The 14,808-nt window shown below is 38.0% G+C and overlaps 2 protein-coding genes across 5 annotated transcripts in view; both read right to left on the reverse strand.

The window, feature by feature from the left end:
* Positions 1 to 5,282, reverse strand: part of LOC100636544 (ephrin type-A receptor 4-B-like) — a 9,619-nt gene extending 4,337 nt beyond the window's left edge. The window contains exons 1-16 of one of the 3 annotated variants that reach the window (XM_003388662.2): positions 5,147 to 5,282; positions 4,998 to 5,097; positions 4,659 to 4,881; positions 4,133 to 4,290; positions 3,902 to 3,988; positions 3,454 to 3,513; positions 3,025 to 3,075; positions 2,903 to 2,974; positions 2,732 to 2,841; positions 2,475 to 2,685; positions 2,350 to 2,417; positions 2,149 to 2,299; positions 2,008 to 2,100; positions 1,846 to 1,959; positions 1,594 to 1,679; positions 512 to 839 (exon numbers count right to left, since the gene is read on the reverse strand). In XM_003388662.2, coding sequence (XP_003388710.2) covers positions 650 to 839; positions 1,594 to 1,679; positions 1,846 to 1,959; positions 2,008 to 2,100; positions 2,149 to 2,299; positions 2,350 to 2,417; positions 2,475 to 2,685; positions 2,732 to 2,841; positions 2,903 to 2,974; positions 3,025 to 3,075; positions 3,454 to 3,513; positions 3,902 to 3,988; positions 4,133 to 4,290; positions 4,659 to 4,881; positions 4,998 to 5,084 — 1,761 coding nt within the window. In that variant the 5' untranslated portion in view covers positions 5,085 to 5,097; positions 5,147 to 5,282 and the 3' untranslated portion in view covers positions 512 to 649. Of the gene's footprint in view, positions 1 to 511; positions 840 to 1,593; positions 1,680 to 1,845; positions 1,960 to 2,007; positions 2,101 to 2,148; positions 2,300 to 2,349; positions 2,418 to 2,474; positions 2,686 to 2,731; positions 2,842 to 2,902; positions 2,975 to 3,024; positions 3,076 to 3,453; positions 3,514 to 3,901; positions 3,989 to 4,132; positions 4,291 to 4,658; positions 4,882 to 4,997; positions 5,098 to 5,146 lie in introns of those variants that run through there. The other 2 variants (XM_020000058.1, XM_020000059.1) reach the window with 2 other exon arrangements.
* Positions 5,283 to 5,339: 57 nt separating this feature from the next.
* Positions 5,340 to 14,785, reverse strand: LOC100636670 (uncharacterized). 2 transcript variants are annotated; one of them, XM_020000054.1, is made up of 21 exons: positions 14,658 to 14,785; positions 14,449 to 14,596; positions 11,077 to 13,337; positions 10,854 to 10,898; positions 10,570 to 10,695; positions 10,232 to 10,516; positions 9,119 to 9,246; positions 8,912 to 9,071; positions 8,732 to 8,855; positions 8,476 to 8,667; positions 8,162 to 8,430; positions 7,847 to 8,098; positions 7,626 to 7,711; positions 7,390 to 7,526; positions 7,219 to 7,342; positions 7,006 to 7,168; positions 6,666 to 6,787; positions 6,333 to 6,545; positions 6,204 to 6,285; positions 6,024 to 6,152; positions 5,340 to 5,903 (listed from the first exon to the last, which is right to left on the reverse strand). In XM_020000054.1, exons 3-21 carry the CDS (start codon positions 13,319 to 13,321, stop codon positions 5,692 to 5,694), a joined length of 5,094 nt encoding a protein of 1,697 aa, XP_019855613.1. In that variant the 5' UTR covers positions 13,322 to 13,337; positions 14,449 to 14,596; positions 14,658 to 14,785; the 3' UTR covers positions 5,340 to 5,691. The 2 variants fall into 2 exon arrangements, with proteins under 2 accessions (XP_019855613.1, XP_019855614.1); XM_020000055.1 differs by lacking the exon at positions 14,658 to 14,785 and having other exon boundaries at positions 14,449 to 14,610.
* Positions 14,786 to 14,808: the final 23 nt, after the last annotated feature.

Below are 14,808 nucleotides of genomic sequence, written 5' to 3' on the forward strand. Positions count from 1 at the left end.
CTAAAAGTTAAATAGTGTAAAAGAACTAAACTAAAATTTGAAATTTTCAAATAAAACTAAAACTGATACTAAAATTACAATTAAATGCTATAGACTAAAATGAAACTAAAATATATTTTGGTAGTTACTGGTCATGCATGCATATGTTATATACACCTGACATAGTCACAGGTTACTTGGTTTACCCATGGTTAACCCATTGCCCTTGTAATTTAAGAAAATGGCTAGTGCTGTGGGGTATATTAATATATTTTGTAATTTTTTTATTAAAACTAAAACTTTTTTTAAATACTAAAACTAAACTAAATTTATATTGAAAGCAAAAAACTAAAGCTAAACTAAAACTAAATGAAAATCAAAGGCTGAAACTAAACTATAACTAGAGCTATAACATATTCAGGTTTCATACTAAAACTAAATTAAAATTGAAATAAAGTCTAAAACTAAAACTAAAAATTGAAGAATTAAACAAAAACTATGACCAAAGATGATTCGCTTGACTAACAATAAATCCAGATTAACCAAGGACAGCATTCAAAGGCATTGAAAATGTTTACAAAATCAGTTGTACATCACAATTATTACTACGAATGTTGCTTTAACAGTACAAAGAGTAAAAACACAATAATAGAAACTCATGAAACTATCATCATGACATATTATAAGTTAACTGCAAGTCAGTGTACAATCCCTCAGAGACCTTCAAGTTTGATCCTAAGAGCATTGCTTCAGGATGAGCTTCTTTGTCACTATCACTCCATTGCAATAGCATCATTTCGTCTCCTAAGAGAAGAGAATGGAGTGCTTCAAATGACGGACGTCTTGATGCTTCAGGATTCCTACGGAAAGGAATAGTTTCGTTTAATTACTGGAGATCAATGGATGTGTATCAGAATTCATTTTTCTCAATTGTCTGACCATTTCTACATTGTTCTACCATTTTGTCTGAACAACGTAATTTTAAAAATAATAACATAAATTTTAACCAATGTTTAATTCCCAGAAGCATGCTAATTGAGCTAACAGCATGAGCTTCTTAAGCTGGCAAGCACTATGATAGTACATGATCATGGCCTTTGAAGCAACTTAAAAAATTCATTAAAAAATCCAAATTTGATTGAAATCAGCTCAAAGTTGACACACAACATAAAAACATGTATATGTATCAGAAAAAATTATAAAAATGAAAAATTCTTTTTGAGCCATTTTTGACAAAATTTGGCCAAATGCCAAAGGCTATAGCCTTTGGTTGCTGGCCTAATTTTTGAGCAAATTAAAAAATTCATAAAAAACTAAACTTGATTGGAATCAACTTTAATTTTTTACACAACATAAGAACATGTATATGCATAAAAAAAACCGAGATTCTCTCATTGTAATTTTTTGCCAAAATACCCTGTACTATAGACTGGGCTCAGGCCCATATCCATTGACAAGAAGCTGCATGAGCATATGCTAAAATCTCGTGGAAACTCTGTCTGATTGTTTCATAGAAATGACAAATCAAATTAAGCAATGTTTGGACACAATGTCTGAGCACTGTTTGAATGTAATTTTTGGAATCAGTTATAAGATTTTAAAATAATAACATACCAACAAGATATCATTAGCTCATATAACGAACGGGGGCAGCCTGGAGGAGGAGGAAGTCTATAACCATCCTCAATCTGTCGAAGAGTCTAAAAACAAAAAATAGCAAGAGTTCTTAGAAAGCATGTAGCAATTAATTCTTTCTAAGAAAATTAAATTAAATTAATTGAAGTTACTATTATTTCTAGGAAACACAGGACACATGCCAAATATTTCAAGTGACTCATGATTACTCATTAAAATAGCTAAAATTACTTCTTGATTTGTTTTGTTTTGAAATGGTTTCTGTCCCAGACACCATATCTCATACACTAACACACCAAAGCTCCACACATCACTAGCACTTGAGTATTTCTTGTAAGTGAGAGCCTACAAACAAACGGGAGTGAATAAATAAATACATTAGAGATCTATTACTTCAGGTGCTGTCCATTTGATGGGTATTTTCCCACCAGTTGCAATATAATACTCTTCGTCCATCAGATCACGAGCTAAACCAAAATCACCAATCTATGAAAGAAAGGAAAATGCTTCCGAGTAGTGATATTAGAGCTTTACTTTGCAAATCAGGTCTTGTCTCAGAAATATATTCCTAGCAGCCAGGTCTCTGTGTACAAACCCTTTCTTAGACAAGTACTCCATACCTGAAGCAATCTGACGACAGAAACTGAGCAGTAGAGCCGGTAATTTAGGATCACTACAGAGATCCCTATATAAAAGATTGTTACATTCAATTCATTCATTTTTATCTTCACTCACTTTATTCTTATGCTGTTAAGGTAATTTCTTAAATCTCCTAGCTCCATGAGCTCCAATACAATCATGACCTAATATTAGCATTTGAATGAAGGACTATTGTAATGTAACTACACATAACTACTCACTGGATCTCCAGAGGTGACTACTCCATACAACTTGATGATATTATTATGATGAAACTGGCCCATGATAGCCGCCTCCTGGAGGAACTTGATAATAGTACTAGTTGTATTTGCTTTTAGAGTCTTCACAGCCACTGGCTCCAGGCCAGATTCTGTACTCCACAGACCCTTTAAGACCACACCAAAATTACCAGTCCCTAATGTTTCTTGGGTCCTAAAACAACAATATTATAATAATTAAGATCATATGTGAATCTCACGTAATGTCAGCTTTGTTTAACTGTCGAACTTTTAATGATTTGATTTGAGCATAAAGTGATTCTGTATCAGCTGCAGGTGTCATATAGTGACCTTCATATGCTGGAGGAGACTGTCAAAAGTAGCACAGAGAAATTAAAACATAAAATATTTTCAAAATTTTATTTGCTCACTGATTCTGACATTTCTTTTCTCTGAGGTGAACAGACAGGAGATAGAGGAGGTGTAGTAGCTATACTGCCATACTATAATATAAACACAATAAATAAATAAATAAAAGGACATTGCTGTATACCTTTCCTATAATTTCATTTGGTTCTGAATAGGCAGAAGGTGTTCTTGATGACTACAATAACAAACATGAAAATAATAGGAAGAAAAATGCAGTAAATATTGGCGGAATTCAGCAATTCTGAGCCCAACATTATTACTACACAAGATGATTCATTGGTGAGGAATTAATATTGGGGATTGGCGGTTCTATGAAGAAATCACCAATATAAAATCCGCCATTTTGTTTCAATCTGAGCATGCTCTATGGCACGTGGCACAAAATCACCTATATAAAATTTGCCAATTCACTTTCCACAGGCAAATTCGCCAAATATTACTCTCTCCAATAAATCATCTTATACGGTACTTTAATGTTAAAATTAAGTTTACATTAAAAGGCCAACTGCCCACAAAGTTTACTAATTCTTGCAAACTAATAGTTTATATTTACCCCATGCGGTAATGAGTGAGTCTTTGATGTTATTTCAACACTACGTGCATATAAGTACTCCTACAGAAAATATTTAAAAAATAAACAAAATATGAGCTTAATTTCATAACTAAAACAAGCTTTATAAAATTTCCTATTACATTCCCTGATACACAATGCTATACTTATGCTATGTACACATAGAAAGTTTACACAAATGTCATCCATATGTACTGCATCAGGTATTGGGGAAGTACATGGATGATCGTAACAGTGTGTGGTGTGTAGTGTATCTTCCTTATGGGACAAATTAGAGCAAGTCTCAATTGATAAACACCACCAGCCACTATTGAATACAATGTAGCAATACCATTATACACACTGGTGCTCTTATTATCTTAATACTGGGCATTAAAGCTATAGTGCTGGTCCTATGAATAATGATAGCTCTGTATATATAGTGTAGTACCTCAGCATCACCTCCTGATCTGACACCTGTTGCAGTCATTAGTCTCAACTCATCAGCATCAGCGTATGAATATTCAGGGCCAGATATCTATATAATACAGGGAATTATTCTATACACATCATATACATATAAAGTAAATGAGGCGGGAAGAGAAAATGTGAGATTTATTGCCCATCTCTGTGTGTAGTAAACTGATGCCTTGTAAGTGTCTATGCATTATCATGTACTCACTGTGTATCCTCTAGTACTGGGCACTGGTTGAGGTAGAGTTATTACGTTATTGGTACCATGGTTAGGTGTGGTGACTGTTGAAACATTAGCAGTACCAGTGCGGGTTGACTCTGTGAGTGGTATATCATCACGCTCGTGCTGGTAAGGTGAAACTGCATCTGTAGATGTTTGTGTGTATATACATGCATATCACATTGTTTTGTTAAGTTTCAAAATAAATATATTACATTACTGATCTAATCTAGGTCAACAGTGTCAAAGTATAGAAAGGTAATGAAAGACATTATTTATCATGTGCTCAAAGTTGATACTACTAAAATGATCTTATCATTCACGCCACTATATAATACCGTTACTATAACAATGATGGTAAGGACACCTTTCAATATAATTGATGGCTGAATCATGAAGAAAAGCTCTAGTGGTTTGGTATGCATAAGTGAGCAACAATGCATGACTGCAATCACAGTATCGTTGGCCACACCAATTTCACGTGACACCCTCCTCACTCGCCCCTTCCTCTTACCGTCATTCCTAAAGTTTGGATTTGGTGCATCCAGTATCCTAAATTTAGGAAAAGTGTGAATAATGTTGCTTGAGTGTCTTCTCTTGAGACGTATGTAACACATGAGACAAATACAACAGAAACAGAGACAGAAGAGGATACAGAGGAGTAGAGTACCACCTCCAGCAATGAATTCAACTTTATGCTCAGTCAAGAATTCAAACAATGAGGTTGGGGATGAGGACTGCAATTACAAAAGAGACAGTCCAAATAATAATCATATCATTTTAAAGTTAATGTACAAAAAAATTCCATAGCCCAGATAATGCAACTGTATGTATGTATACACTATAGACTCACTGTAGGTGAACTGCTACTGCCAGATCCAGTTCCATTCCTGATATCTATCTCATTTTCTACCAGTGGATAGTAGAAGGGGTCAGGCATAGCGTATGTATCTCTGCAAGTCGAAAGGTAATAGCATTTTTGAAGAGCTCGTTCATACTCACCTATAACCTCAGTAATTCGATATCCTAAAAATCTCATTAAATGATAGACAGCACACAAGAAGTGCTGGCTCTCCTCTGCTTCATACAAAGAGAAGAGAATACAAACGAGCAGAGAATGACTTGCTGGCTTCTTCACGTCTCACTAAGCAGATAAGGCCCTCCCACATCAAATTTAAAATCAACCCACAACAGCTTTGATTATGCCAAGAAAAGAATACTATTTAATAGATCTATCATTATTATTACCAACAATAATAATGCTAATAATAAATGTTTAATTTTAATAGTCTCAGCTTTGAGCAGTGACTGCTTCCAATTAGGCATCTATGAGCAGAGAAAGAGAGAGAAAGAGGGGTGTTATAAAGAGGGGAGATAGAAAGAGGGGAGATATAAAGAGAGAAGATATAAAGAGAGAAAAAGGACAAAACAATAAGTTTTTGCATTTGTAAGTGCATGGCTGTATGTTCCTATAAAGAAAGAAAAAAAAAGAAAATTTTGATCCTTCAAAAGTCAATCCAACATTAGGCTTAAGGAATAGTTTAATTCTATTGAGAAGCAAGCTCCATTAATTGTACAGCGTCAAGAAGAGGATCCAATTCGTGGAGCGATTGAATGGAGAGCTTTGATAAACGTGACATCTCAGACATCTTGGTATAACTAATGACAGTGAGGAACGATATCTCATCCGAGAGAGCCTGACAAAGATCTCTACCCTCGTGGAGCGAGCGCTGTAACAGATCAAGCTCATCAGAAAGAGCTACATTGTAAAAGAGAGAGAGAGAGAAAAGAATTTTATGGAAAAGGGTGGTATAAGAAATTATGAAAAAATCTAGTCGTAAAATGACAATTAAAAGTATGTACACAAAGAGAGACACACCTGTAATTTCTATTTCCATTCCGTTGCTCTCCTCATTTGATTTGGTAGCAATTCCATCAAGTATGGACTGGATATCAGCAGACTCAACAAGATCAACTATATTCTTCATGCAATCAGAATATTCTTTCACTAAAAGTAAGAAGAGTTATCAGTCTCTCTACTTTAGTCTCTCTCTCTTACTTTCAGCTTTATCTGCAGTCATTAATGATGATAAGTATGAACGGCGTGGTAGCCTTGATGCTGGAATAAGTCTACTATCCAACTACAAATACAAGCAGATAAATATACATACTAGACTCTTTAATATACTTTTGGGTCTTCATCGTATTGCCTTCCGACACTAATCGGGATTCCAAAGTCATCCATAAGCTTCTGGACGTCCCTCAGTTTTATTAGCCTACCAGGGGCTCCCCTCATTGATATGACATTGGCTGCTCTGAGGAGATTGGTCTGTTGGGTGGTTGGGATCTGTGTCTCTAGCAGTAACCTTTTTATAACTGTTGTCAAATGACTCCTGTTAACCTAATGAGTATCAATACATGTGTATAATACATGTATGTACATATGCATACATGTATGTATGTACATGTATATGTACATACATGTACATGTAAGTCTTAGGAAGATGAGTAGTTACTGTACCTCGGGGAAATAACGTCTCCACACTTCAAGAAGACACAAGAAGTGTTCTCCATTCCATGTCCTCAGCATTGAAAGAGATTGACCATCACTGCACCTTATGTCATGGAGTGTTGACTCAAACTCTGTAATGTGTGTTGAAATAGAAAATGATAATAATAATAATAGATCTAGTCATAACTCCTAAATAATTAGTATATATATGTATAAACCTATCATTATTTTTTATAAAGAGTATAACACTATAGATTACGCTACAGTAGTTATTATCATCATCACACATGCACATGACATTGACTAACACCCTGTCTACAGGACACTAACAAGACAAAAAACAACAAACCATTCTCGGTCTCTGCTTCCTTTCCTCTGACCAGTGAGAGGGAGCTGGAGCCAGAGAGAGGAGGGTGGGGAGGGTGAGAGGTGTGGTTGTGAGAAGATGAACCAGGGACTGTCAGAGAAGGAGATGCATTGGCAACATCACCGGAATTAAGTGAATCAGGACTCTATGAAACAACAAAGATAGTGAGTGATGCTCTCTTAGTCTCTGTCCTACCATTGGAGTGCTATGGGAACTGATAGTCTCCAAGTGTTGATGTACTTCTTCAGGTACAGGTTCTTCAAGAGCATCCATTAGAGCAAAGAGATCCTCTGATGATATCAACTTGCATATCGGTGACCTTTAAAAGGAGTGTGGTTATAGGAGAGTCTAATACAATGATGTTACCTGTTGGGGTGAAGTCCAAGTGCTTGGAGCTTCTTGAGTAAGTTAGTGCTGCCCTGCTCTAGCGAGAGGTGAAGGTTCTTGACCAACTCAAAAACATCACTCTTATTGTGATACTTCAATACCTTATTGCACATCTCCTGTAGTAAAGAAATACATGTACAGATGCATAAATATGGTAATGATAATTTATTATTAATGATAATTACTATTAGATGGTAATGTTATTAGTATTTTACCTGTAAACAGAATTTCGGTATTCCACGGGAAGTAATAACAAGTGCCAAGTCAGCATCTGACCACGGTATCTTACCATACTTATAACCTAAGAGAGAGAGAGAGAGAGAGAGAGAGAGAGAGAGAGAGAGAGAGAGAGAGAGAGAAGAGAGAGAAGAGAGAGAAGAGAGAGAGGAGAGAGAGGTGAGGTCTAGTTGCAGTAGGAGTGTAGTCAGTGTACTACCTTCGTGCCTTTTCTTCCTTTTCTTTTCAGGTGGACTGTCGAGCTGCTCATTAAATATATCATCAATGGTTTCAGGACCACTAGCTCCTCCTTCCTCTCCTCCTCCAGCAGCATGTGAGTGCTTGGTCCTGGGTACAGGAGGTGGAGTCGTGTGATGCTTCCTTCGTCTCTTAACACCAAACTTGAAATCAACCTTACTACTGCTGCTAGAGGCTGGCCACTTCCCTCCAGTATCAACATACTCCTTAGGATCTAAATAGAATAGAATAATACAGAGAGACATAATGTCAAATCATTATGTTAATTTTAACATACTAATGACATCCTTAGGGTGAGCACTAGGGGCCCTATCCAATGGATGAGAGCACCTAAAACAAGCTGCCATGCGAGCCAAATTAATATGACCACACATCGTACATATTCGACGCCCAAAAGTAAAGACTCCGAAAAGTTTCCCGCAGTTACGGCATTTCTTTGATTTGCAGAGCATGCTAACACCACAATGAGGGCAGGGCTTCTTACGGAGGCTCCCTCCTGCTCCTCCTCCTGCAGCTAAGTTAGGGTTTGAACCAGATGACGACGGTCTATTGATGAATAATAAAATAATAAAGTGAATTATATTAGTTTACTTGGGTTGTCTTGGTGAGTCATTAGATGAGCTGGGGGTGATTAAAAGAGGCGGGGCAGGAGGTGGAGCTGGCAATTTTGTCTCTTCAATCTCATCCTCTTCTGTCAGTTGGGACTGAGTGTCGTCAGTTAATTGAGAGGGAGTGGTCACGATACTATCACTAGCTTTAGTTTTAGGAATGAGTTTGTGAGCTCTGAGAGGAGATAAAGAAAAAGAGTAAGTGTTAGTGTAGATGAGTATAATTATAAATGAGGTACTTTGATTCACGCGATGATTTCTTTTTTGGTAGAGTAGCATTGAAATCACATTTAGGCACCCTGAGAGACAGTATCTCAGAATTAGATATAAAGGAAACAGGATCCACATCTCTCAAATCATAAACTGAGAGAGAAAGGGAGAGAAAATATGACAAATATTTAAATTCATGTACAATGTACCTTTTCTTTTCTCTGACAGTGTGTCGTTGAGGAGGAGCGTGATAGAGTGAGGTACGGGTATGTTATACAGTTGACACATCTGCTTCACAACCTCAACGTCAATCAGACGACAAGTATGACAGTTCTCAGGCAGTCCCCCCATATGCCTCAGTACATGAATCTATAGCAAAGAAGAACTTAAAAAGATTATGCCGCAGAAATACTCACCCAGTTTAGCGGAGGTCTTTGGGTCTTTGCCTTCAGTTTGTAAGTCAAAGCGTGAACTGTTCTTGGAGGGTAATCAAGAAATAGTTTGTTACGCAACTCAAATATGGAGAAAGATGGAGGAATATCATCTAAAAAAATGTGAACAAAATTAATGGACTCAGTGTTCAAAACTGGATTTTTTATGAATTTTTAAAGTTACTCAAAAATTGGGCCAAAATCCCTGTACTATAGTACAGGGTGACTGGCCAAATTTCGGCAAAAATGAAAAGAAGACAATTCTCCATTTTTATATTTTTTTCTGATGTATATACATGTACTTATGTTGCGTAGAAAGTTTGAACTGATTCCGATCAAATTTGAATTTTTTACAAATTTTTAAAGTTGCTAAAAAATCGGGCCAGTCACCCTGTACTATAGTGCAGAATGACTGGCCAAATTTCAGCAAAAATGAAAAAAAGACAATTCTCCCTTTTTATATTTTTTTCTGATATATATACATGTACATGTACTTATGTTGCATAGAAAGTTTGAGCTGATTCCGATCAAGTTTGGAATTTTAAAAGAATTTTAAAATTTGCTCCAAAAGTTAGTATATCATAATATTTCACAAAAATAGCTCTGAGAGAATTCTTCATAAAAACAGTTGAAATAAAACTAAAGGCAAGGCAAAAGTAAAGACCATTTAAAGCAAGAGTATACTCTCGTTTAAAGGAGTACTAAGTTGTGAAATGGTACAGCTTTGAGGAACACACTAACTAGAGTTGAAATGCATCAGATAAAAATTGCCCTCTTATAGGAGCTAATTCTTGATTGATTATAAAGGCAATGATACATGTACTTTAATGTCAAAACAGATACAAGTTATGTAGATACAAATGCGCATGTACGCGTGTACATACACAATCAAGTGTTTGTCCAGTGCCCAGTGAAGTCTGGAGTATGTGTGTGTACATAAAAGAAACAAGTTTGTGTATTTCCTTAACCAAACATTTATAAACAATTGTCATTACAATACACTAATCCACTCAGAGCATTGAATGGTAGACAGTACAGCAGAGAGTATAAATAGATAGAATTTACACAATAGTAATGTATAATGTCCAAAAACCATACCTTCACAATCATTAGTCTTTTCTTCCCTTTCCTCCATTGCTTCTTCAGATTGAGGAGGAGGAGGATGAGGGACTCGGTTTATTTCTTCCACCTGCTGCGTCCTATTTCTTCCTTTCCTTGTTTTCTTGGTTTTAGTGACAATAGGCTCCTCCTCTTCCTGTGACTGTTGCTGTGACAGGTCCTGGTCCTCTCTCTCCTCCTCTGTATCTCTCTGTCTCTTCCTACCGCTACTTCGAAGGGAACGAGTCGTCGTGGAAACAGACTCCTCCTTCTCCCTGTCTCTCGCTACAAGCAATAAACAATAATTATAAACAAAACAAAAATTAACGAAGTCTCACTTGGCGTGGTGAGTTTCTCGGAAGAGGGAGGCGTGGTCTCATGGACAGGCGTGGCATGGGATTTCGGGTGTGGGACTAATAAGGTCATTCTATATATGCCCCATTTCAACTGATGGTATGTCACCCCTGGGGGGGAAAGAGCAATACTAAAACTAAAATTTCAATATGTGCCACAATGAACAATTAATTCAATATTATATTAAAGTTGGTACCACATAGCACAGTGTGGGCTGTTATGTCTACGAGTACAAGCTCTCAATACAATTATGGAATGGTTCAATTACCTCTTGTGATAACACTGTACAGTGAAACATTTCTCTTCGAGTGGCCTAAAGGAATAAAATCATATACATGTACATGTACATGTACATGTAGGCATAGACACTTTAAAAAACCACTTTTAACAATCACTAGAATAAACCAGTGACTTTAGCCACAATAGAAACATATACACAATCATACCATAAAATACACTTAAATAAAAAACAGTATCACTACATGCTGTACCTGTAGTAGTCTCTTTACTAATGGCTTCAGTAGTAATCTCATCATCATCTTCCTCAGTCTGTGATGCAGTCTCGTGGTCCGACCTATCCTTCTTCTTGGATTTCTTCTTTTTCTTTTTCTCCGAGCGATGATGCTCCTTGTGATGATGATGCCCGCTCCCTCCTCTCTCTTTTTCTCTCTCTTTCTTCTTCTTCTTCTTTTTCTTTTTCAATATCTTCAGTCCGCCCTCTCCCTCCACCTCCTCATCAAACCCTGTACTCTTGACCAGCTCCAGTTTCTGTTTTCGCTTATGCTTAGTCTTTGGGGTTTCAGCAGGGCTCAACTCATTAGTACTCTCACTAGTAGCAGGGAGAGTGCTGTTATCATCTCCCCTCCTTCTTGCGTAATTATTAATAATACTGGACTCATCCTCTGTGCTTTCTTCTAAGCCATTAGCTCTCTCTTCCTCTGTGGTCTCAGTCCCAGTGTCTATGGGGATCACCTCTTTACCCAAGGGCTCTTCGTTGGGTGCTTTCTTCCCAAGGAGAGGAGGACCAACAATAACTGGATGATGAGTGACTAATGCACTCTTATCATCTCTTGTTAAAGGAGGCGGAGATGAAGAGAAATACAAAGAGTTATTGTTGTAAGGACCCACTCTCCCTCTCTCTAAGCTTTGAGAGACAGAGACCAAAGGAGGAGGAGGACCAGACCTAGGGAAGAGAGGAGGAGAGTAGAGGGACCTGGATGAGGAGGAGGGAGTGTGAGAAGTGATAAGAGGAGGAGGAGGATAAGAAGAGTTGGTGTAAGTAGGAGGAGTGAGGGAGCGTTTGAGAGGCAAAGAGGAGGAGAAGGAATGGAGTAGAGAAGAGGACTGGCTAGGATAAGAGTGGAGGGTCCTGATTGAGTTTATCGTTGGATCATGAGGCTTCGTTGTCACGGAAACAATGAGAGACTCCGAAGTGAGAGGAGAAGGTTTTGGATCCGGGACGTAATCCGAAGGTGAGAAAATGGGCGGGGCAGAGTGACGTGAGGACAAATCATCAACAAAGCTCGGAACAGCTGGAGTAGCTTGTAAAGGAGGAGGAGCAATGGAAGGAGCCACATCAACCACTGGTGAAGGAGGAGGAGACTTTTCACTTGAAGACGTAACATTATCATCATGCTTGGTAGGTGTGGTTGTGGGAGGAGTCAGGGTAGAATCACCTCCCCCACGTTTAGCCTTGATACCTTTATAAATCTTATAAGTAGAGCCAGCTGGTATCTTGTTTGGACCACCTTTCCTCACTTGCTTCATTTTTCGTGCTGGCTCTGGTGTTATTATCTCAGGCGGTATCATCACTCGGGCTGATATCTTCTGAGCATACTCCAGCAAAGGAGAAGAAATACTACCAGACTCTCCCGAACCACCACCACCACCACCACCTCCTCCTCCTTGCAACGGAGGAGTCGCTAGCAAAGAGTTATCACTTGCAGCTGACTCAGAAAAGGATTTTTTAGGAGTGGGTGCTGCTCCATCGTCAGAGCTTAGGAGCTTCCTTTTTAGAATTTTAGTTAATTCAGAGGGAGACTTGGGAGGGATGGTCTCATAAATATTATTCTTGACACTGGGTATTCCTCCATACCCTACAGATACCAGGAGAGGAGGGGACGATTTATCGTCTTTCTTAGGACCCTCGTCCTCCGAGTCATCGTGGAAACTGGTCACAGAGTCCTTGCTTGGTTTTGTCTTTTGAAGCACAGGAGAGGAGGAGGAGTCCGGCTGAGGGGGGAACTTTATGAGCCTGCATATGGTACACTTCCTTGCTCTGCCTCCCAAGAGTCGTCCTTCAGTGCTGCCACACCGAGCACAAGCTTTGGCCGGTTTCTTACTCCCTGTCTTTCCACCAGACTTCCTTCTCTTCCCTTTCTCCAGCTGCTCCAACAGCTGCTGACCGACAGGTTGAGACGAATACGAGGTACCTTGACCCTCTATCAACGAGGAGGCTGAACTATTGGTCTTAGTATCTTCATCTGGATACGCATCAAAAGACGTGTCACATGATCCAAGGTCACTCCCACCACCGGTTGCAGGGTCTTCGTTATCTCCCTGAGCGTCCTTCTTACCCACCGGACGTTGGTTTGACTTTCTCTTCTTTGTGGGCGGGACTTTAAGTTTACCCAGAGCCTCTTCCTCTGTTGGCGTCATGGGAGGGGTCACAGAAGAGGCTGTGGCCTTTGGTACCAGTTTGGGAACGTTTCTAGGAGAGGACCTAGTCCTTGGCATTATAAAACAGAAAACTCTACACAAAATAACAAAAAAAAGAATCAAATCAAAATGAAGTAAAAATCAGCTGAATAATGATGAGAATCACAGTAATGCTGGACACTAGATGACCAATGATAGACACTATAGTAACATTATAAGTACACACAGGAAGTGGAGTATGAACCTCATATTGATACCTCCCCTACAATATACATCATGGTTTGTCAGGAATGACTACCCTTTGGCATATTTGGGATCATAAGAATGAACTATTTCTACTCATCCATTGAACAATAGCTATACTCACAAGAGGAATATATGTGGACTGTAGATACACAGCTAATAGTATCCAACCAAAAGTACAAAACTATAACAGTTTGCTATTATAAGTATATCAATAGACAATTTAGACATTAAGATTATTATAATTCTCTGTAATCACTACATGAATATCAATAAAACTGTTAGCACAGAGAGGGTGGGCTATGGCCTGATTATAGACTATATGTACATGTATGTGGCATTCTCATAAATATTAGCAGTGATTACATAAGATTTTCGAAATTAGTCTTTTTTAAATGGGCCTTTAAAGATCTTATTGCCTACGAGAGAATTTCAAACTACACCCGAACACATGTACATAAATGGGCATACAACATGAATGTATATGTACAATTAAGAAAGAAAGAGCAAGCTGGTTTTATATCAAGAGTAAGTACAGTTTTATCACTCAATCTCTTTATTTAGAGAAAGAGAGAGAGAGACAGGGAGAAAGGCTAATAAAAACATACCATCATTTTGTAAACAGATTAATTAATACAGTGTGTACAAAAAAGAACACGTACATAATATCTAAAACTATACTGTTATAATACAATAGTGGTATCTATTAAACAAGGCTTAGAATGGGATAGTCATGAATAGCAAGACAGGAGGACAAGAGATCTCAAAAGTAGAGTCCACTTATTATCAGGCAGTCCAATCAAAACCTTAATTGATTGACTTAGCATTTCAATAATGATATATAAAGTACCAACATCATTATTTTGAACTACAGAGAACTGTATTTAAAGTTTAGACGTTAGAACCCAGTATTTAAAAGCGCAGGCTGCCCCCTGAAACAATGTACAAACCCCCAAACTGACCTTCAGAGTGAAAATGCAAAGAAGCAGTCACCAAGGTGAAGTAAAGAAGGGTGTTCGCGTAAACAGCACTGTAACGCCTTGGGAGTCTTGATCCGTCTCAACTGATGAACTTATTGGAGTGATTACTGTAAGAAATGAAAGGCTATCACTAAAAACGAAGAAGAAATGCACTGAAAAATGGAGTATTACAATGACATTCGAACACTCACCATCACACATTAATACACACATACATTTCTATACAGAGAAGTGGATCATCCCTTCTTAATCAATTAATCGTATTCATAGCCAGTGTCAGACCAAGCACGTGTTTTCTGACCAATCAGATGACGGATAAGCAGGAAGCAACCCACGCACAAA

Source organism: Amphimedon queenslandica, unplaced genomic scaffold (assembly GCF_000090795.2).
Source record: "Amphimedon queenslandica unplaced genomic scaffold, v1.1 AMPQUscaffold_13217, whole genome shotgun sequence".
Taxonomy (NCBI): Eukaryota; Metazoa; Porifera; class Demospongiae; order Haplosclerida; family Niphatidae; genus Amphimedon; species Amphimedon queenslandica.

Excerpts from the sequence above, each read along its gene's own strand:
- LOC100636670 (XM_020000054.1), bottom strand. The coding sequence starts at position 13,321 with ATGCCAAGGACTAGGTCCTCTCCTAGAAACGTTCCCAAACTGGTACCA. Across the intron at positions 10,899-11,076 it reads TAGTAAAGAGACTACTACAG|GCCACTCGAAGAGAAATGTT; the intron begins GTACAGCATGTA and ends TTATTCCTTTAG. Across the intron at positions 5,904-6,023 it reads AATGGAAATAGAAATTACAG|CTCTTTCTGATGAGCTTGAT; the intron begins GTGTGTCTCTCT and ends TTTACAATGTAG.